At 42.5% G+C, this 23291-nt stretch overlaps 2 protein-coding genes across 2 annotated transcripts; one reads left to right on the plus strand and one right to left on the minus strand.

The window, feature by feature from the left end:
- Positions 1-309: 309 nt before the first annotated feature.
- Positions 310-8463, plus strand: LOC140146628 (peptide methionine sulfoxide reductase-like). Its single transcript, XM_072168498.1, has 4 exons — positions 310-433; positions 3305-3477; positions 5211-5462; positions 6562-8463. Exons 3-4 carry the CDS (start codon positions 5281-5283, stop codon positions 6782-6784), a joined length of 405 nt encoding a protein of 134 aa, XP_072024599.1. The 5' UTR covers positions 310-433; positions 3305-3477; positions 5211-5280; the 3' UTR covers positions 6785-8463.
- Positions 8464-10625: 2162 nt separating this feature from the next.
- Positions 10626-11435, minus strand: LOC140143270 (craniofacial development protein 2-like). The gene has a single exon (XM_072165190.1). The coding sequence runs from the start codon at positions 11433-11435 to the stop codon at positions 10626-10628; it is 810 nt and encodes a 269-aa protein (XP_072021291.1).
- Positions 11436-23291: the final 11856 nt, after the last annotated feature.

Raw genomic sequence — 23291 nt, forward strand, 5'->3', positions numbered from 1 at the left:
TAGAAGAGTACTTTTAATATTGGCCGGTTATTTTCACACAGCGACGTTAACTAGTCATATCCCCATACTTTTAACGTAGGGCTATTTGTAGAGGTCACGCGTCAATGGGAAAGAGCACTGTGTATTGTGTATAGGAAAACGGACAGTAACTGCAGTATGTCTGTGTATGGGGCGAATTTGTGTATGGGGCGGATTTGTCTATGAGGCGAGTCGTCCATGGTGTTCCGTAGTATTCTGACGTCATTATATTTTTAAAATCCGGTATGTTTACTTCCGGGTTTGAGGTTGAGTAAGCTTATTTTTGAATGATATAATCATGATATAATACAGGCTCTGACTTTTTTCACGCTATTACATGTACTTCTGAACCACTGAAATTCAATCGGAATTTGATAGAAAAAGAAGAATCAGCATGGGGGATAGCGGATCAAAGGTAAGCCTATATTTATTCATAGACCTAGAGGCTAGAACCCGGGCTAGAAAGGAAACTAGTTCAGAAAACATGGAATTTAAACACGATCATGTCAGTAAATGAATATAATTTTGTTCTGGGACTGATTATTAAAACTACGTGTAGATATCATCATCATGCATTGCATGCATGGTATTGCCAGTATCTGTACAACACTCCCATCGGGACTCCCATAAGTAGTATAAACTCATGAAATGATTGGACTCAGTCTGCTTCCAAAATCTCCAAAATCACAAATTTAAATAGCCCGAGCAGGGTCAGAATTTCGTTTCACACAGTCCCAGGGGGTCCACTCATATATAAAAGTTGTAAGCATGCGTGTGGATGCACTTCAGAAAAGCACCCTTAACAAGGACAACCATTGTGTCTTCAAAATAGCTCAAAATGACCCTTTTAAGGGTCATTTTGACAATTTAAAAATTTAAAAAGATTTAAAAATCCAACCCTTAGCAAGGATGCATGATCAATTTTGAAGAAAAAAGGAAAAGACATCAACTTTCAAGGTTTCTTATTTCCTTTATTATACTCTAATTAGATACTTCCTAACTGGATTTGGCAGGCTTTAGGGGGCTGGCATTTTCTTCGGAAGGGGGGGGTCACAAATATGTCGGTGACCGGAGTCAATTTTTTTATGACCCCCCTATCGCGGGCAAAAATTTTACCACCCCCTATTATGGGTCGAAAAAATTTTATGACCCCCCCCTTCCAACTACACAGACTCAAGAAAAATTATCCATTGCGGAACTAAGGCCGGAGCGCGTCAAAACTTAAAAGTGAAGAAAGTGCGTGGAGCGCGGTAAAATTTTTATTGTAAGTGTAAAGAAGGCGCGAGCGTGTAAAAATTTTGCATAGATTGTACGCACATTTCGACTGCGAAGTTAAAGAATGCGGGCGCAGCGCGCGAAAATTTTAAGTCACTAGCCCTAAATAATTCTATAACCCCCCTATTTTGGGTGTTAAAAAATTATAACCCCCTATTTTTGGTCTGAAAATTCTATGACCCCCAGTATATTTGTGACCCCCCTTCCGAAGAAAATGCCAGCCCCCTTAGGCCTACTCGTTATCATTATTCAACATAATTATCGCCTGCATTATAAGGGCAGTAGGGCCTAGGCCTATATTTTATTATGACGATTGTAGGGGTAGGAATGTGATTAGATTTAACTACCCTTAGCACGGACACATGGTGTCAAAAATTACACCCTTATTTGCTATAATCAATGATTTTGAGACCCTTAACACGTTGCACTAGAAAAAACCACCCATATTCCGCGTTTTTGTTCACACGCATGCTTACAACTTTTTATATGAGTGGCCCCCCTGGGCACACAGTTCGCAAATCAATCTTGATTCTTGCAGAATAAATTTGCGGGAATCATTTGATTCTCGCAAATCATCTTCTGTCTACAAACGTTTGCGAGAATTCACACAAACATATCAAAACGTTAGGGTACCCTAAGCATCATTACTTATTTTCTTATTTCATTCCATTAACAACCGCGCGTACCGTCCACTGACATCAACAAAAATCAAACATTTTCTCAAAACATTTGTATTACTAAAATCACAACTTTGAAATTATTAGTCATATATCACAGTCGATATACCAAAACAAACATGAGAATGTCCTGCAATTTATGATCGCATCGAAAATAATGTAGATGATATTGTTTACTCCCAAATAATTTTTATTCACCTCCACCTTTGTATTAAAAATGTTTTGTTTTCTGCCTGAAATCCACGTTTTTCAACTTTTCTATGATTTTCTACGTATTTTGACCATTGATCTCAAAGCGTTATAATGACATGGAACCATTGTATACCTGGTCGAGGTATCCAATTGAAGCTTGGGATGTTTCCAAGCTTATCATCTAAGAAAGAATCTGATTTGTCAAGTATCTCACTTTCGCCGGATCGCGTACAGCGAAAAATCTGAAAAAAATTGGTGCGAGCAAAAACCCAAATCACCTCTGCTTGAACTAGGTATATTGGTCTTTGCCGCATTCTGTACACAGTCCGTGCAGTGAGCCGGTTCGTATGTTGAGGTTTCACAAAGGTTAAAGATGGTAATCTGAGACTGCATTGAACTACACACAGAGATTGCGTTTGATCCCTATAAGCAGTTGGAAAGCAGTTATAAGTCGCAGTTTGTAATGGGTCTCTCACAGCTAAAACGTTTTGATATGTTCTGTTTACGAGAATCTTTGCGAGAGTCTATTCTCACTCCGAAATTCTGACCCTGCGGAGGTACTCACACCTCCATCACTACGATTTCACTGACTTCTCCACTTCGAGAAACAACTACATGTAGGGCCATGATGTTTCGGGCTAAAATTTAAAAACAAGCAAAGAAGTTAAAAACGGGCAAAGGGGCTGTGCAATAATTATGAGCCTCCCGGGGGTAAAATTTCCAAATGGCTCGCCAAAAATTGCTTGCCCCCCCTCTCGGCTTGCCAAAAATTGCTTGCCCCCCTTTCGGCTCGCCACAAATTTCTTGCCCTCCCCAGGCTCATAATTATTGCACAGCCCCTAAGGGACCGTTCACAAACACTTTTTAGGGGGGCCTGATTAAAAAAGGGGGCCCTGAAATTTTTTGACCCTCCCAAGGGGTGGGGGCCTGAAAAAAATGACCACAAATTTTCCTGGGAAAATTGAGTTTATATGCTTTTCTATGGGGTTGACCGATAATTTTCATGTCAAAAGGGGGGGGGGCTTGACAAAAGGAGGGGGGCCAACAAATTTTTGTGATGAAATTTTTTTGCATCAGTCCCCCCAACAAGTGTTTGTGAACTGTCCCTAATTTACAAAACTTTTTGTGTATTTTCTTCTCAGATCCAGTCATCCAGTGGACCAAGGATAGAACCTGATGTGAAAACAGAGACAGCAACCTTTGCACTCAGCTGATTTTGGTTTCCCGAGGCACAGTATGGCTGTGTCCCGGGGGTGATTCGCACCAGGGTCGGGTTCACTGGAGGCTCTAAAAAAGGCGCTTCCTATTACGCTCTGTAAGTATACTCTAAACCATGCAGGTCTGTAGCCAGAATTTATGAGCTAAAAAGTGGATGTTTTAGTGAATTTTTCCTTTAAATAATGGATAATTTCAATGTTTTTCCTGGAAAAATGGGCCTTTTGTTATTTATACTTTTTAAAAAAGGGCAGATTTTCAATGTTTTTTACAGAAAAAAAGTGGACTTTTTTTTCGGATTAGCATTGGGGTTGTACTTCTGGCTATGCCCTTTCTCTAAAAACAAGTGTCAAGATATGGAGTATAACTTTTTAAAACTAAAATGCTTATTATATCTACTTTTACACATAAAGAATAAGAGGCATTGCTTAAGATTTTAAACACCACATACAACACATGAGGAATTTTTGGGCGAGATTGAGTAGTAAACTGCTATGCGATATACCAACTAAATTATGCCCTGCTAGCAAGGCACATTCAGGAGCTAACTGGTGTTAGTATTAGGGGGTGGTGCATTCTCTATCCTTTCCCCCAAATGAAATTGTAAATTGAAACCAAAGTGGATATGTAAATCTTTTGCCGCTCTTTGCTTTAACATGTTTAATAGTAGGGGTTAAAATTGGTGTTAAATGTTCCTTGCATTTAGGGGCTGTGAAATAATTATGGGACCTAGGTAGAGTAAAATTGTGGGGTTTGCCATTTGACAAAAAAAAGGGGGGGGGGAATTTTTGGGGCAAGTGATTTTTGGCACACACATTCATGAGGCATCTTTGAAATAAAATGCTCTAAAAATGCTAAGGACAGTACGGAAATGCTTAAATATGCAAATTTTCCTGCTTGCTGCACTCGTATGTGCAAAGAGGGAGGGGGCAAATGGTTTTTTGGCAGGCTGAAAGGGCGGGGCAAGCAATTTTTGGTAGGCCAAGAGGGGGCAAGTATTTTTTGGCAAGCTGTTTGGAAATTTTACCCCCCCCCCAGGCATTCATAATTATTACACAGCCCCTTAGGTAATATTATAATATTGGCTGGTACTAGGATGAAACTACTTAAAGGACCATTCACAAACACTTGTTAGGGGGGCCTGATGCAAAAAATTTCATTGTGAAAATTTTTCGGGCCCCCGTTAAAGACCTCAACAATTTCAGGGCCCCCTTTTGACATGAAAATTATGGGTCAACCCCATAGAAAAGTATATAAACTCAATTTTCCCAGGAAAATTTGTGGTCATTTTTTTCATGGCCCCCTCTTAGGAGGGTAAACAATTTTCAGGGCCCCTTTTTGCATCAGGCCCCCTAACAAGTGTTTATGAACGGTCCCTAAAGAGGTGTTGCAAAACATTTTGGTCAGGCTTGTGCACTATCTAAATACTGGAGTGCCCCCCTGATATATAGGCCCCCTAAAGCATACTGCATCACCAACATTTACGGGCTATTTACTTTGAACTTCTACTCTGTTGATTGTAAATATTCACAACCATTTATTACGACCACTTTTATCTAGAGCGTTTAAGGCTTGCTGATACAACCTATCTACAATCGATGCAAAATATCATGTAAATCTACATTCATTTACACTTACTATGCACTCATGGCAATGGCACTACGAATTAATTCATTAAAATAAGTTCCGATAAATATCAGGATAAATCGATAGTATACAGCTTGCGTAAAAATATTACGCCTTAAGTTGGGGGCGCCCTAGATAAAAGTGGTTGTCACGCATAGGCGGTAAACTGCCATGTATCATTTGTTTGTGTTGTCCGTCTGCTTTCAGTGGTGATCACACAGAATCAGTCGAAATCGAGTTTGATCCAGACAATCAAAGTTACGAGAAGCTTCTCAAGATGTTCTGGGCAAACCACGACCCGACTCAATGTCACAAACGCCAGTATATGTCAGCTATTTTCTACCATTCCGAGGAGCAGAAATCATTGGCCGAGAAGTCGAAAGATGAGCATCAGGAGACTATCAAACGTACCATTCAGACTAAGATTTTGCCGGCGGGGACATTTTATCAAGCTGAAGAGTAAGTGTAGATAATTTTCATTACTTCCAATCTGGTTTACTGGGACATTTGCGCCAGTGGCGGTGCTATGGGGGGGGGGGCAAGGGGGGTATTTGCTCCCCAAATATTTTTCTTGCCCCCCCAGTTTAACCCCCACTTTTGAGGCAAAAACTGCAAAATCACACAAATTGCCACTTTTTGCAGCAATTTTGTGCAAAATTGGTTGATTTTCCCCCCTGAAATTCACTTTGCCCCCACCCCCAATTCCTGGTGCCGCCACTGATTGGCGTGCTTAAATTTTTAAAATTTAAACAAACTATTTTAGCCCAAAATGAAGGTAAATTTTGCTATTCGATGGGCAATTGCATGTGAATCCGCAAAAACAGATTTGCAGATTGGAATCAAATTTGAGATCCTGGAATCACTACTTGTGAACTCAAACTTGGTAGCAATGATCATTGGGTGGGGACTTACACTTGACCCAAAGGATGTTGAAGTCAATGGTCGTCTTAGGGTCAAATGAGGTCAATATAAAATTACTTAAAATCTAATTTTATCACTTGGAGTTATTCATGTGGGATGGGTCAAGTGGGGTGTGAATGACAATAAGGTCAAAGGTCACCCAGGGATCATAAACACAATTTTTATGAAATTTCAGAAAATAAAGTTGGAGGCATAGGAGACATGTTAAAAAACAACGAGAGGTCTTTCAAGGTCAAAGATTATCTAGAGGGTTAAATGTAAATTGCTCTGGTTTGACTGAAACTTGGTGGAACTAAACACAATATTTACCTGAGACTAATATTAGATTTATTTTTGGGGTGCTGATTTTGAAAGAGTGAACATTTTTGTCAAAATTTGGACCTTTTTGGACTGGGGGCAGATTTGGACATTTTTGGATCAAAAAGGCATACGCTCACAAATGGGATTTTTGGGTAAAAAGGGACTTTTTGGGCCTTTGGCATTTTTTTTTGTGGTGTGGGGCATTGCGTCCCCGCACCCCTGGCTACGGGCCTGGTCTCAGCATGGAAGTAGTAGATGGTCTCAGATATTACCAACAAAAATTTCAACGCTTCACATGAGACCTTTAACAAGTTCTTTTCTTAAATTTTTTTTCCAGCTATCATCAGAAATACATGCTTCGTAAACATCATGACCTCCTGAAGAGCTTGAACCTTTCTTCTAAGCAGATAATAACAAGCCACATGGCAGCAAGACTCAATGGATATATAGCTGGAATGGGAATGCTCAAAAACTTTGAAGCAGAACTGAACAATCTTGGTCTCAACGAAGAACAAACGCAATATGTTCGTGATCGGATTAGAAGGGGTGGTATGAATTAAGGGGACTATTATAATACTGTTTGGACATTTTATGGTGACAGTGGTGGTGGCAGGAATTTTTTTTTGGGGGGGCAGTGAATTTCAGGGGGCAAAATCAACAAATTTTGCACAAAAGTACTGTAAATATGGAAAAAGATATGTCTTGGGCATAGTTTTGAATGATTCAAGAGAAGCAGCATTTTGATACAAACTGGTAAGGTATTCCACAAACGTGGAGCTGCCTCTGAAAAGGCTCTATCTCCATCCCCCTTATTGGAAAGAGGCACCAAGAAGGAAATATATCTGCTGAACGGGTCTTCATTGCCCTCTCTGATGATCTTTTCACAGTGAGGCAGTTATTTATCTTGGACAGCTATCCAGTTACCCCGATAGCTATTGCTTTATTCCGTGTGGTAGTAACTGGATATTTGACCAAGATTATGCTCGCTGCACTGGGGAGAGAGCCCATTCAAAGATTCCAACACGTAAAGCAACGTCTTGTACACAATGCTCTCACTGACAGAGAGCCAGTGAAGTTGGCTCAAGAGAGGGGTAACATGATCAAATTTTGGTTTGTGATATATCAAACGTGCACACATTTTTTTAAACAATTCAGATCTTTCTTAGATATACCATTATAAAGCAACACATTACAATAATTAAGACATGATATAATAACAGTGCTAACACTAACAGTATTGTGATAAGTATCATGATCAATGTATGGGTGAATTCTGTATTGTTTCTTATCAGCCAGTTGATAGACTTGCCTAATTGAGGTACATGATCAGACATACACATATGATGATCGAAAACAACCCCAAGGTTCTGGACAGACATACATGAGATATCTCAACACCATCCAGAAGACTGATGTTTGTTCTCAGTCATCCAGTGCCACTATATATTGTAATAGGAATATTCAAAACTGTCAACTAGACCATGAAGACATAATAATGGTCACCAGGATTTCTATAGAATGTATGTCTCACTCACACCTGGCCTTACCACTTGTTTTTGGGGTGGTCACCAGGCCCGTACGCAGGGGGAATTTTGAAAAGTATACAAACAGTCCCAAAATTTCAAAATTTGCAAATGTAGCAAGCATAAAAAAATCAGGTTTTGTACGCTTTTTTGGACAAAAAAGGTCCAAATTTTGGTAAGAAAGTCCACTTTTCACAAAATTGCCCCCCTTGGAAAAAAGTCCACTTTTTCAAAATCAGCACCCCCCAATGAAATCCTGCATACGGGCCTGGTGGTCACACATACATTGGGGTTTTTTAGTGTCAAATAGTTATATAAATGCTGAATAACCAATGTCTACAGTACTCTAATGCACAAAATAGTTTTTGAGAAAAGTGTTTCTGGAAATTAATTGAGATTATAAAACACCTTGAAAATAGCTCTTTTTCAATATTATCAATTTAATATTTGTATGCACAATAGTATTATATTTTATATATTTTGTATATTACCAAAATATTGAATTTGAAACTGCTTTGTACTGGAGTTACTCAGAGGATTAAGTCGGATATACTGCATAATGACGCTGTGGAGTGAAGTCATTCATTGTAATGAAGCGCCATAGCTGAGAATCTCTTCAGGAACTGTTTATTTCCATCTGGGTCTCTTCAGTGACTAACCAATTTCATTTTCTTTTTAATAAATTGAGTCTAAATAAAATGTAAAAGTGCAAAGAAAAATAACTGATTGTCTATGTTATCATGGCTATGTCTCACGTCATTGCAGCATTTGTGGATGGCATACTTGGTAAGTTATCTACAGGGTCGGATTTACCATGTTTTGGACCAAAATATGGTAATGGCAAAAAATAGCAAAAACAAAATTAGCCCATTACATAGCAAAATTCCCCTTCCTCACCTCACCTCACCTAGGCTGTTTCATCCTCTGTAGTATGAAGCCCTCTTCAAGAATCTTCCATTTCTGTCTGTCTTGCGCATCCCTTGCCCATGTGGTGCCTCTATATGCTGTTAAATCGTCTACGCCATCTTCGTCTTTGCCTTCCTCTTCTACGCTTTCCTGTTCTTGGTTGCCACTCGGTGACTCTTTTTCGTCCATCTGTTGTCGTTTTTTTCTTGCCACATGTCCTGCCCATCTCCATTTTGCTTCACCGATCCTTTCCATGATGTCTTTGACTCCAGTTTTATTTCTTATGTCACTGTTTCTGATTTTGTCGCGTATAGTTATGTTCAGCATACGTCTTTCCATGGCTCGTTGTGTCGTGGTGAGTTTATGTTCCAGATCTTTAGTTGTCGACCAGGTTTCAGCGCCGTAGGTCATGGTGGGTAACACACATTGATCGTACATGCGCCTCCTCAATGTCATTGGTAGCTTTTTATCACAAAGGATGTCTTTGTACCTGCCAAAACAGCACCAGCCAGCCTTGATTCTTAGTAAGACTTCCTCTCTTGTGTTGTCCTCCATTTTGACTGTCTTGCCCAGATACTTGTAGCTATCTACTTTCTCAATCGGTTCATTGTCAATTTCAATGGACTCTGTAGTGTCAAAGTTGGTCATGTATTTCGTTTTCCTTTGTGTATTTTTAATCCAATTTTCCTGCTCTCAGTGTTCAAACTATTTAGCTGAACTTCCAAGTCTTTGACTGATGGTGATGTAAGGGCTACATCATCTGCAAACCTCAGGTCAGTTAACCATTCTCCATCGATGTTGATACCTCTTTCGTCTAAATCTAGTTGTTTGAAAATTTGTTCCATGGCAGCTGTGAATATTTTTGGAGAGATTGTGTCCCCTTGCCGTACTCCCCTCTTTATGTGGATGGGCTTGGAGACATCCTTATCTATGTGGATTGTAGCTGTGGCGTTTGTGTAAATGTCCTCCAGAATCTTAACATACCCTTCGTTGACTCCAATCCTTCTTAAGGCTGCAAATAAGTCACTGTGTTCCACCGAATCAAAAGCTTTCTCGTAATCTATATAGCCAATACAAAGCTTCAGCTGATACTCATTTGCTTTCTCAATCAGTTGGTTCAAAGCATGTAGATGATCAGTTGTTGAAAAGCCCTCTCTGAAGCCTGCCTGCTCTCTAGGTTGATTTTCATCCAAGATTCTCTTGATTCTATTCTGAATGATTAGTGTGAAAATTTTATATGCATGTGATAGCAGACTAATTGGTCGGTAGTTTTTGATATCCTCTTTATCTCCTTTCTTATGTAGAAGAATAATCTTAGCTTCCTTCCAGGCTGCTGGTATCTTCTTTTCTGTCAATATTTGGTTGTATAGTCTTGTTAATTGAGTGATGATTTCCGCACCTCCTATCTTATACACGTCACTGGATATGTCATCAGTGCCAGGTGCTTTGTTGTCTTTCATTTGTTTTACTGCTGTCTCTACTTCTTTAACATTTACATTTGGTATGTCTGTTTGATCTGGAGACAAGAAGTTTGGTTTACTTTGGTTAGAATGAGAGCTATATAGGTCTTGGTAAAACTCTGCACAGATGTTGAGTATTTCTTCTCTACTAGATGTAGGAATACCATTTTTGTCTTTCATCTGGCTGATTCTAGTTTTCTTACTGTTCATTTTGGAGATCTGTTTTGGTCCTTTACCACTTTCTAGGATGGACTCAATTTGTTCTCTTCGTTTTCTTCTACTTCTCTGACGCCTCTTCTTTCTAACTTCCTTCACAGTTTCCTTGTACTCTACTTTCTGAGTAGTAGTTTTTGTCTATGATTTCTCTGAGTATCTTTCTTTTAATATCTAGCTCCTCAATCTCAATATCTTCTTTGGTTTTTGATTTCTTTGTTCTTTCTTGTGGTGCTATCTCTTCAGCAGCCTCTGTCACTGTGCTGGATATAAGTGTAGATCTTGCGTCTATATCCATATCATCCATATCCAGTGCTGTGAATCGATTCTTGAGTGAAGTTGAAATTCTTCCTCCTTTCTTTCAGCCGCATTATATTAAGTTTGCTCTTTTTAGCATTCTTGATGAATTTGAGTCTTGCCAGTTTCTTGTTCAATAGTATCTTAGCTCTAATCATCCTGTGATCGCTGCCAATGTCCACATTCGTGATCACTTCACAATTCTGTAGTATGCCTCTCTGGCTACTTAGTACAAAATCAATCTGATTCCTGATCTTTCCTCCTGGGCTTTCCCATGTCCAATATCTGTTTTCTTTCTTTTTGAAGAAAGTGTTGGCAATAACCAGGTTTTGTTGTGTAGCATATTCAAGTAGCATCTCTCCTCTTTTGTTTCTTTCGCCAATTCTATACCTTCCCATGATTGATTCCTCTCCGGATTGACGTCTACCTATCTTGGCGTTGAAATCTCCCATTACTATGGTGTAGGTCGCTCTACTTTCTTCCATCGCCTTACTCACATCCTCATACATTTCTTCTACTGCTTCATCCTCATATTCGCTAGTAGGTGCATACACTTGCACTACACATAGGTGATTGTTTGCTGTCAGTTGTACATTAAGTGAAACAACTCTATTTGAGTAGTATTTTATTTCTCTTATATAGTCTTTGAATTTTGGATGTATCATGAATCCAATTCCTTTCGCATTCCTGTTGTCCTCAGTTTTTCCATGATTATAAAGCCATGCTCCTCCTTTTAATTCTTCAATGCCCTCTCCAGCACGCTTTGTCTCTGACAGTCCTATAATGTCCCACTTGAGACATTTCCCCTTCATCTTGGGCTAATTAATAGTCTGAAATGGACATTTTTCAATTGACAAACGTCCTAGTAAAATCGGAACAAAATTTGCTCATCACCCTCTAAACCAAAACTTGGCCACTTTAGTGCACTTGCCTTCCTCACAGTGAGTTTGGGGGCCTCCAAATTCTGACCTGGCCCAGGGCCTCCAAAAAGGTAAATCCGGCCCTGGTCCTGTTGCTATCTACTGCTGATGAGGGTGTGAATGACATACTTTGTATGCTATCTACTGCTGATGAGGGTGTGGATGACATACTTGGTATGCTATCTACTGCTGATGAGGGTGTGGATGACATACTTGGTATGCTATCTACTGCTGATGAGGGTGTGGATGACATACTTCGTTTGCTCTCTACTGCTGATGAGGGTGTGGATGACATACTTGGTATGCTATCTAATGCTGATGAGGGTGTGGATGACATACTTGGTATGCTATCTCTGCTGATGAGGGTGTGGATGACATACTTGGTATGCTATCTACTGCTGATGAGGGTGTGGGTGACATACTTGGTATGCTATCTACTGCTGATGAGGGTGTGGATGACATACTTGGTATGCTATCTACTGCTGATGAGGGTGTGGATGACATACTTGGTATGCTATCTACTGCTGATGAGGGTGTGGATGACATACTTCGTTTGCTCTCTACTGCTGATGAGGGTGTGGATGACATACTTGGTATGCTATCTACTGCTGATGAGGGTGTGGATGACATACTTGGTATGCTATCTCTGCTGATGAGGGTGTGAATGACATACTTGGTATGCTATCTACTGCTGATGAGGGTGTGGGTGACATACTTGGTATGCTATCTACTGCTGATGAGGGTGTGGATGACATACATGGTATGCTATCTACTGCTGATGAGGGTGTGGATGACATACTTGGTATGCTATCTACTGCTGATGAGGGTGTGGATGACATACTTGGTATGCTCTCTACTGCTGATGAGGGTGTGGATTACATACTTGGTATGCTATCTACTGCTGATGAGGGTGTGGATGACATACTTGGTATGCTATCTCTGCTGATGAGGGTGTGGATTACATACTTAGTATGCTATCTACTGCTGATGAGGGTGTGGATGACATACTTGGTATGCTATCTACTGCTGATGAGGGTGTGGATGACATACTTGGTATGCTATCTCTGCTGATGAGGGTGTGGATGACATACTTGGTATGCTATCTACTGCTGACGAGGGTGTGGATGACACACTTGGTATGCCATCTCTGCTGATGAGGGGCGTGGATGACATACTTGGTATGCTCGCTACTGCTGATGAGGGTGTGGATACTTGGTATGCTATCTACTGCTGATGAGGGTGTGGATGACATACATGTTATGCTATCTACTGCTGATGAGGGTGTGGATGACATACTTGGTATGCTATCTACTGCTGACGAGGGCGTGGATGACATACTTGGTATGCTCTCTACTGCTGATGAGGGTGTGGATACTTGGTATGCTATCTACTGCTGATGAGGGTGTGGATGACATACATGTTATGCTATCTACTGCTGATGAGGGTGTGGATGACATACTTGGTATGCTATCTACTGCTGATGAGGGTGTGGATGATATACTTGGTATGCTATCTACTGCTGATGAGGGTGTGGATGACATACTGGTATGCTATCTACTGCTGATGAGGGTGTGGATGACATACATGTTATGCTATCTACTGCTGATGAGGGTGTGGATGACATACTTGGTATGCTATCTACTGCTGATGAGGGTGTGGATGATATACTTGGTATGCTATCTACTGCTGATGAGGGTGTGGATGACATACTGGTATGCTATCTACTGCTGATGAGGGTGTGGATGACATACTTGGTATGCTATCTACTGCTGATGAGGGTGTGGATGACATACTGGTATGCTATCTACTGCTGATGAGGGTGTGGATGACATACTTGGTGTGTTATCTACTGCTGATAAGGGTGTGGATGACATACTTGGTATGCTAACTACTGCTGATAAGGGTGTGGATGACATACTTGGTATGCTATCTACTGCTGATAAGGGTGTGGATGACATACTTGGTATGCTATCTACTGCTGATAAGGCTGTGGATGGCATACTTGGTATGCTACCGTATCTAGTTCTGATGAGGGCGTGGATGACATACTTGGTATGCTATCTACTGCTGATGAGGGTGTGGATGACATAATTGGTATGCTATCTCTGCTGATGAGGGTGTGGATTACATACTTAGTATGCTATCTACTGCTGATGAGGGTGTGGATGACATACTTGGTATGCTATCTACTGCTGATGAGGGTGTGGATGACATACTTGGTATGCTATCTCTGCTGATGAGGGTGTGGATGACATACTTGGTATGCTATCTACTGCTGACGAGGGTGTGGATGACACACTTGGTATGCCATCTCTGCTGATGAGGGGCGTGGATGACATACTTGGTATGCTCGCTACTGCTGATGAGGGTGTGGATACTTGGTATGCTATCTACTGCTGATGAGGGTGTGGATGACATACATGTTATGCTATCTACTGCTGATGAGGGTGTGGATGACATACTTGGTATGCTATCTACTGCTGACGAGGGCGTGGATGACATACTTGGTATGCTCTCTACTGCTGATGAGGGTGTGGATACTTGGTATGCTATCTACTGCTGATGAGGGTGTGGATGACATACATGTTATGCTATCTACTGCTGATGAGGGTGTGGATGACATACTTGGTATGCTATCTACTGCTGATGAGGGTGTGGATGATATACTTGGTATGCTATCTACTGCTGATGAGGGTGTGGATGACATACTGGTATGCTATCTACTGCTGATGAGGGTGTGGATGACATACATGTTATGCTATCTACTGCTGATGAGGGTGTGGATGACATACTTGGTATGCTATCTACTGCTGATGAGGGTGTGGATGATATACTTGGTATGCTATCTACTGCTGATGAGGGTGTGGATGACATACTGGTATGCTATCTACTGCTGATGAGGGTGTGGATGACATACTTGGTATGCTATCTACTGCTGATGAGGGTGTGGATGACATACTGGTATGCTATCTACTGCTGATGAGGGTGTGGATGACATACTTGGTGTGTTATCTACTGCTGATAAGGGTGTGGATGACATACTTGGTATGCTAACTACTGCTGATAAGGGTGTGGATGACATACTTGGTATGCTATCTACTGCTGATAAGGGTGTGGATGACATACTTGGTATGCTATCTACTGCTGATAAGGCTGTGGATGGCATACTTGGTATGCTACCGTATCTAGTTCTGATGAGGGCGTGGATGACATACTTGGTATGCTATCTACTGCTGATGAGGGTGTGGATGACATAATTGGTATGCTATCTCTGCTGATGAGGGTGTGGATGACATACTTGGTATGCTATCTACTGCTGATGAGGGTGTGGGTGACATACTTGGTATGCTATCTACTGCTGATGAGGGTGTGGATGACATACTTGGTATGCTATCTACTGCTGATGAGGGTGTGGATGACATACTTGGTATGCTATCTACTGCTGATGAGGGTGTGGATGACATACTTCGTTTGCTCTCTACTGCTGATGAGGGTGTGGATGACATACTTGGTATGCTATCTACTGATGATGAGGGTGTGGATGACATACTTGGTATGCTATCTCTGCTGATGAGGGTGTGAATGACATACTTGGTATGCTATCTACTGCTGATGAGGGTGTGGGTGACATACTTGGTATGCTATCTACTGCTGATGAGGGTGTGGATGACATACATGGTATGCTATCTACTGCTGATGAGGGTGTGGATGACATACTTGGTATGCTATCTACTGCTGATGAGGGTATGGATGACATACTTGGTATGCTCTCTACTGCTGATGAGGGTGTGGATTACATACTTGGTATGCTATCTACTGCTGATGAGGGTGTGGATGACATACTTGGTATGCTATCTCTGCTGATGAGGGTGTGGATTACATACTTAGTATGCTATCTACTGCTGATGAGGGTGTGGATGACATACTTGGTATGCTATCTCTGCTGATGAGGGTGTGGATGACATACTTGGTATGCTATCTACTGCTGATGAGGGTGTGGATGACATACTTGGTATGCTATCTCTGCTGATGAGGGTGTGGATGACATACTTGGTATGCTATCTACTGCTGACGAGGGTGTGGATGACACACTTGGTATGCCATCTCTGCTGATGAGGGCGTGGATGACATACTTGGTATGCTCGCTACTGCTGATGAGGGTGTGATACTTGGTATGCTATCTACTGCTGATGAGGGTGTGGATGACATACATGTTATGCTATCTACTGCTGATGAGGGTGTGGATGACATACTTGGTATGCTATCTACTGCTGACGAGGGCGTGGATGACATACTTGGTATGCTCTCTACTGCTGATGAGGGTGTGGATACTTGGTATGCTATCTACTGCTGATGAGGGTGTGGATGACATACATGTTATGCTATCTACTGCTGATGAGGGTGTGGATGACATACTTGGTATGCTATCTACTGCTGATGAGGGTGTGGATGATATACTTGGTATGCTATCTACTGCTGATGAGGGTGTGGATGACATACTGGTATGCTATCTATTGCTGATGAGGGTGTGGATGACATACTTGGTATGCTATCTACTGCTGATGAGGGTGTGGATGACATACTGGTATGCTATCTACTGCTGATGAGGGTGTGGATGACATACTTGGTGTGTTATCTACTGCTGATAAGGGTGTGGATGACATACTTGGTATGCTAACTACTGCTGATAAGGGTGTGGATGACATACTTGGTATGCTATCTGCTGCTGATAAGGGTGTGGATGACATACTTGGTATGCTATCTACTGCTGACGAGGGCGTGGATGACATACTTGGTACTTGGTATGCTATCTACTGCTGATGAGGGTGTGGATGACATACTGGTATGCTATCTACTGCTGATGAGGGTGTGGATGACATACTTGGTGTGTTATCTACTGCTGATAAGGGTGTGGATGACATACTTGGTATGCTATCTACTGATGATGAGGGTGTGGATGACATACTTGGTATGCTATCTCTGCTGATGAGGGTGTGAATGACATACTTGGTATGCTATCTACTGCTGATAAGGGTGTGGATGACATACTTGGTATGCTATCTACTGCTGATAAGGGTGTGGATGACATACTTGGTATGCTATCTGCTGCTGATAAGGGTGTGGATGACATACTTGGTATGCTATCTACTGCTGATAAGGGTGTGGATGACATACTTGGTATGCTATCTACTGCTGATAAGGCTGTGGATGGCATACTTGGTATGCTACCGTATCTAGTTCTGATGAGGGCGTGGATGACATACTTGGTATGCTATCTACTGCTGATGAGGGTGTGGATGACATAATTGGTATGCTATCTACTGCTGATGAGGGTGTGGATGACATACTTGGTATGCTATCTACTGCTGATAAGGGTGTGGATGACATACTTGGCATGCTATCTACTGCTGATAAGGGTGTGGATGACATACTTGGTATGCTATCTACTGCTGATGAGGGCGTGGATGACATACTTGGTATGCTATCCAGGGGCGTGCCTAGAAATCTGGACCCGGGGGGCTGAAGTCTGAACAGCAAATGTTGAAAGGTTCCACATCGGCGCGTCAGTCGCGCTTGCGCGTTAGGGGGGGTGTCTGAGAGGGGATGTGCCCCCCCTGCAGAATTAGAAAATTTTTGAAAGTGAAAGGCCCAATGAAGCCATTTGGTGCAACATTTTTACACATTTATTGGTTATTTTCGGAGCATATATTTTAACAGATTTCCAACTGAGCCGCAAATTTTAGTTTTATATGAACACGCATGCTCAATAACTCGCAATCAAAGCATCAATGCTGGCATTTGGTGCAACATTTTTACATTATTATTGGTTATTTTGGAACATAGGCCTTTTATGCATATATTTATAGGAATATTTTCCATTCAGCTCCATTCTCAGGAAATTTATTTTTAGGGGGTACTATGCCCCCCTGCCACCACTGGCTATGCCACTCTTACTCCCTCTCCTCTTTTTTTTTCAAGACCCAGGGGCTGAAGCCCCAAAGCCCCCCCCCACCTCCCCTGGGCACGCACCTGCTATCTACTGCTGATAAGGGTGTGGATGACATACCCGGTACTTGGTATGCTATCTACTACTGATGAGGGTGTGGATGACATACTTGGTATGCTATCTAGGCCTACTACTGATGAGGGTGTGGATGACATACTTGGTATGCTATCTACTACTATACTGATGAGGGTGTGGATGACATACTTGGTATGCTATCTACTACTGATGAGGGCGTGGATGACATACTTGGTGTGCTATCTACTACTGATGAGGGTGTGGATGACATACTTGGTATGCTATCTACTACTGATGAGGGTGTGGATGACATACTTGGTATGCTATCTAGGCCTACTACTGATGAGGGCGTGGATGACATACTTGGTATGCTATCTACTGCTGATGAGGGTGTGGATGACATACTTGGTATGCTATCTACTACTGATGAGGGTGTGGATGACATACTTGGTATGCTATCTACTACTGATGAGGGCGTGGATGACATACTTGGTATGCTATCTACTGCTGATGAGGGTGTGGATGACATACTTGGTATGCTATCTACTACTGATGAGGGTGTGGATGACATACTTGGTATGCTATCTACTACTGATGAGGGCGTGGATGACATACTTGGTATGCTATCTACTACTGATGAGGGTGTGGATGACATACTTGGTATGCTATCTACTACTGATGAGGGTGTGGATGACATACTTGGTGTGCTATCTACTACTGATGAGGGTGTGGATGACATACTTGGTATGCTATCTACTACTGATGAGGGTGTGGATGACATACTTGGTATGCTATCTAGGCCTACTACTGATGAGGGCGTGGATGACATACTTGGTATGCTATCTACTGCTGATGAGGGTGTGGATGACATACTTGGTATGCTATCTACTGCTGATGAGGGTGTGGATGACATACTTGGTATGCTATCTACTGCTGATGAGGGTGTGGATGACATACTTGGTATGCTATCTACTGCTGATGAGGGTGTGGATGACATACTTCGTTTGCTCTCTACTGCTGATGAGGGTGTGGATGACATACTTGGTATGCTATCTAATGCTGATGAGGGTGTGGATGACATACTTGGTATGCTATCTCTGCTGATGAGGGTGTGGATGACATACTTGGTATGCTATCTACTGCTGATGAGGGTGTGGGTGACATACTTGGTATGCTATCTACTGCTGATGAGGGTGTGGATGACATACTTGGTATGCTATCTACTGCTGATGAGGGTGTGGATGACATACTTGGTATGCTATCTACTGCTGATGAGGGTGTGGATGACATACTTCGTTTGCTCTCTACTGCTGATGAGGGTGTGGATGACATACTTGGTATGCTATCTACTGCTGATGAGGGTGTGGATGACATACTTGGTATGCTATCTCTGCTGATGAGGGTGTGAATGACATACTTGGTATGCTATCTACTGCTGATGAGGGTGTGGGTGACATACTTGGTATGCTATCTACTGCTGATGAGGGTGTGGATGACATACATGGTATGCTATCTACTGCTGATGAGGGTGTGGATGACATACTTGGTATGCTATCTACTGCTGATGAGGGTGTGGATGACATACTTGGTATGCTATCTACTGCTGATGAGGGGTGGATGCTATCATGCTGATGAGGGTGTGGATGACATACTTGGTATGCTATCTCTGCTGATGAGGGTGTGGATTACATACTTAGTATGCTATCTACTGCTGATGAGGGTGTGGATGACATACTTGGTATGCTATCTACTGCTGATGAGGGTGTGGATGACATACTTGGTATGCTATCTCTGCTGATGAGGGTGTGGATGACATACTTGGTATGCTATCTACTGCTGACGAGGGTGTGGATGACACACTTGGTATGCCATCTCTGCTGATGAGGGGCGTGGATGACATACTTGGTATGCTCGCTACTGCTGATGAGGGTGTGGATGGGATGCTATCTACTGCTGATGAGGGTGTGGATGACATACATGTTATGCTATCTACTGCTGATGAGGGTGTGGATGACATACTTGGTATGCTATCTACTGCTGACGAGGGCGTGGATGACATACTTGGTATGCTCTCTACTGCTGATGAGGGTGTGGATACTTGGTATGCTATCTACTGCTGATGAGGGTGTGGATGACATACATGTTATGCTATCTACTGCTGATGAGGGTGTGGATGACATACTTGGTATGCTATCTACTGCTGATGAGGGTGTGGATGATATACTTGGTATGCTATCTACTGCTGATGAGGGTGTGGATGACATACTGGTATGCTATCTACTGCTGATGAGGGTGTGGATGACATACTTGGTATGCTATCTACTGCTGATGAGGGTGTGGATGACATACTGGTATGCTATCTACTGCTGATGAGGGTGTGGATGACATACTTGGTGTGTTATCTACTGCTGATAAGGGTGTGGATGACATACTTGGTATGCTAACTACTGCTGATAAGGGTGTGGATGACATACTTGGTATGCTATCTACTGCTGATAAGGGTGTGGATGACATACTTGGTATGCTATCTACTGCTGATAAGGCTGTGGATGGCATACTTGGTATGCTACCGTATCTAGTTCTGATGAGGGCGTGGATGACATACTTGGTATGCTATCTACTGCTGATGAGGGTGTGGATGACATAATTGGTATGCTATCTCTGCTGATGAGGGTGTGGATGACATACTTGGTATGCTATCTACTGCTGATGAGGGTGTGGGTGACATACTTGGTATGCTATCTACTGCTGATGAGGGTGTGGATGACATACTTGGTATGCTATCTACTGCTGATGAGGGTGTGGATGACATACTTGGTATGCTATCTACTGCTGATGAGGGTGTGGATGACATACTTCGTTTGCTCTCTACTGCTGATGAGGGTGTGGATGACATACTTGGTATGCTATCTACTGATGATGAGGGTGTGGATGACATACTTGGTATGCTATCTCTGCTGATGAGGGTGTGAATGACATACTTGGTATGCTATCTACTGCTGATGAGGGTGTGGGTGACATACTTGGTATGCTATCTACTGCTGATGAGGGTGTGGATGACATACATGGTATGCTATCTACTGCTGATGAGGGTGTGGATGACATACTTGGTATGCTATCTACTGCTGATGAGGGTATGGATGACATACTTGGTATGCTCTCTACTGCTGATGAGGGTGTGGATTACATACTTGGTATGCTATCTACTGCTGATGAGGGTGTGGATGACATACTTGGTATGCTATCTCTGCTGATGAGGGTGTGGATTACATACTTAGTATGCTATCTACTGCTGATGAGGGTGTGGATGACATACTTGGTATGCTATCTCTGCTGATGAGGGTGTGGATGACATACTTGGTATGCTATCTACTGCTGATGAGGGTGTGGATGACATACTTGGTATGCTATCTCTGCTGATGAGGGTGTGGATGACATACTTGGTATGCTATCTACTGCTGACGAGGGTGTGGATGACACACTTGGTATGCCATCTCTGCTGATGAGGGCGTGGATGACATACTTGGTATGCTCGCTACTGCTGATGAGGGTGTGGATACTTGGTATGCTATCTACTGCTGATGAGGGTGTGGATGACATACATGTTATGCTATCTACTGCTGATGAGGGTGTGGATGACATACTTGGTATGCTATCTACTGCTGACGAGGGCGTGGATGACATACTTGGTATGCTCTCTACTGCTGATGAGGGTGTGGATACTTGGTATGCTATCTACTGCTGATGAGGGTGTGGATGACATACATGTTATGCTATCTACTGCTGATGAGGGTGTGGATGACATACTTGGTATGCTATCTACTGCTGATGAGGGTGTGGATGATATACTTGGTATGCTATCTACTGCTGATGAGGGTGTGGATGACATACTGGTATGCTATCTACTGCTGATGAGGGTGTGGATGACATACTTGGTATGCTATCTACTGCTGATGAGGGTGTGGATGACATACTGGTATGCTATCTACTGCTGATGAGGGTGTGGATGACATACTTGGTGTGTTATCTACTGCTGATAAGGGTGTGGATGACATACTTGGTATGCTAACTACTGCTGATAAGGGTGTGGATGACATACTTGGTATGCTATCTGCTGCTGATAAGGGTGTGGATGACATACTTGGTATGCTATCTACTGCTGACGAGGGCGTGGATGACATACTTGGTATGCTATCTACTGCTGATGAGGGTGTGGATGACATACTGGTATGCTATCTACTGCTGATGAGGGTGTGGATGACATACTTGGTGTGTTATCTACTGCTGATAAGGGTGTGGATGACATACTTGGTATGCTATCTACTGATGATGAGGGTGTGGATGACATACTTGGTATGCTATCTCTGCTGATGAGGGTGTGAATGACATACTTGGTATGCTATCTACTGCTGATAAGGGTGTGGATGACATACTTGGTATGCTATCTACTGCTGATAAGGGTGTGGATGACATACTTGGTATGCTATCTGCTGCTGATAAGGGTGTGGATGACATACTTGGTATGCTATCTACTGCTGATAAGGGTGTGGATGACATACTTGGTATGCTATCTACTGCTGATAAGGCTGTGGATGGCATACTTGGTATGCTACCGTATCTAGTTCTGATGAGGGCGTGGATGACATACTTGGTATGCTATCTACTGCTGATGAGGGTGTGGATGACATAATTGGTATGCTATCTACTGCTGATGAGGGTGTGGATGACATACTTGGTATGCTATCTACTGCTGATAAGGGTGTGGATGACATACTTGGCATGCTATCTACTGCTGATAAGGGTGTGGATGACATACTTGGTATGCTATCTACTGCTGATGAGGGCGTGGATGACATACTTGGTATGCTATCCAGGGGCGTGCCTAGAAATCTGGACCCGGGGGGCTGAAGTCTGAACAGCAAATGTTGAAAGGTTCCACATCGGCGCGTCAGTCGCGCTTGCGCGTTAGGGGGGGTGTCTGAGAGGGGATGTGCCCCCCCTGCAGAATTAGAAAATTTTGAAAGTGAAAGGCCCAATGAAGCCATTTGGTGCAACATTTTTACACATTTATTGGTTATTTTCGGAGCATATATTTTAACAGATTTCCAACTGAGCCGCAAATTTTAGTTTTATATGAACACGCATGCTCAATAACTCGCAATCAAAGCATCAATGCTGGCATTTGGTGCAACATTTTTACATTATTATTGGTTATTTTGGAACATAGGCCTTTTATGCATATATTTATAGGAATATTTTCCATTCAGCTCCATTCTCAGGAAATTTATTTTTAGGGGGTACTATGCCCCCCTGCCACCACTGGCTATGCCACTCTTACTCCCTCTCCCTCTTTTTTTTCAAGACCCAGGGGGCTGAAGCCCCCAAAGCCCCCCCCCACCTCCCCTGGGCACGCACCTGCTATCTACTGCTGATAAGGGTGTGGATGACATACCCGGTACTTGGTATGCTATCTACTACTGATGAGGGTGTGGATGACATACTTGGTATGCTATCTAGGCCTACTACTGATGAGGGTGTGGATGACATACTTGGTATGCTATCTACTACTATACTGATGAGGGTGTGGATGACATACTTGGTATGCTATCTACTACTGATGAGGGCGTGGATGACATACTTGGTGTGCTATCTACTACTGATGAGGGTGTGGATGACATACTTGGTATGCTATCTACTACTGATGAGGGTGTGGATGACATACTTGG

This window comes from Amphiura filiformis, chromosome 2 (genome assembly GCF_039555335.1).
Source record: "Amphiura filiformis chromosome 2, Afil_fr2py, whole genome shotgun sequence".
In the NCBI taxonomy this organism is placed as follows: Eukaryota; Metazoa; Echinodermata; class Ophiuroidea; order Amphilepidida; family Amphiuridae; genus Amphiura; species Amphiura filiformis.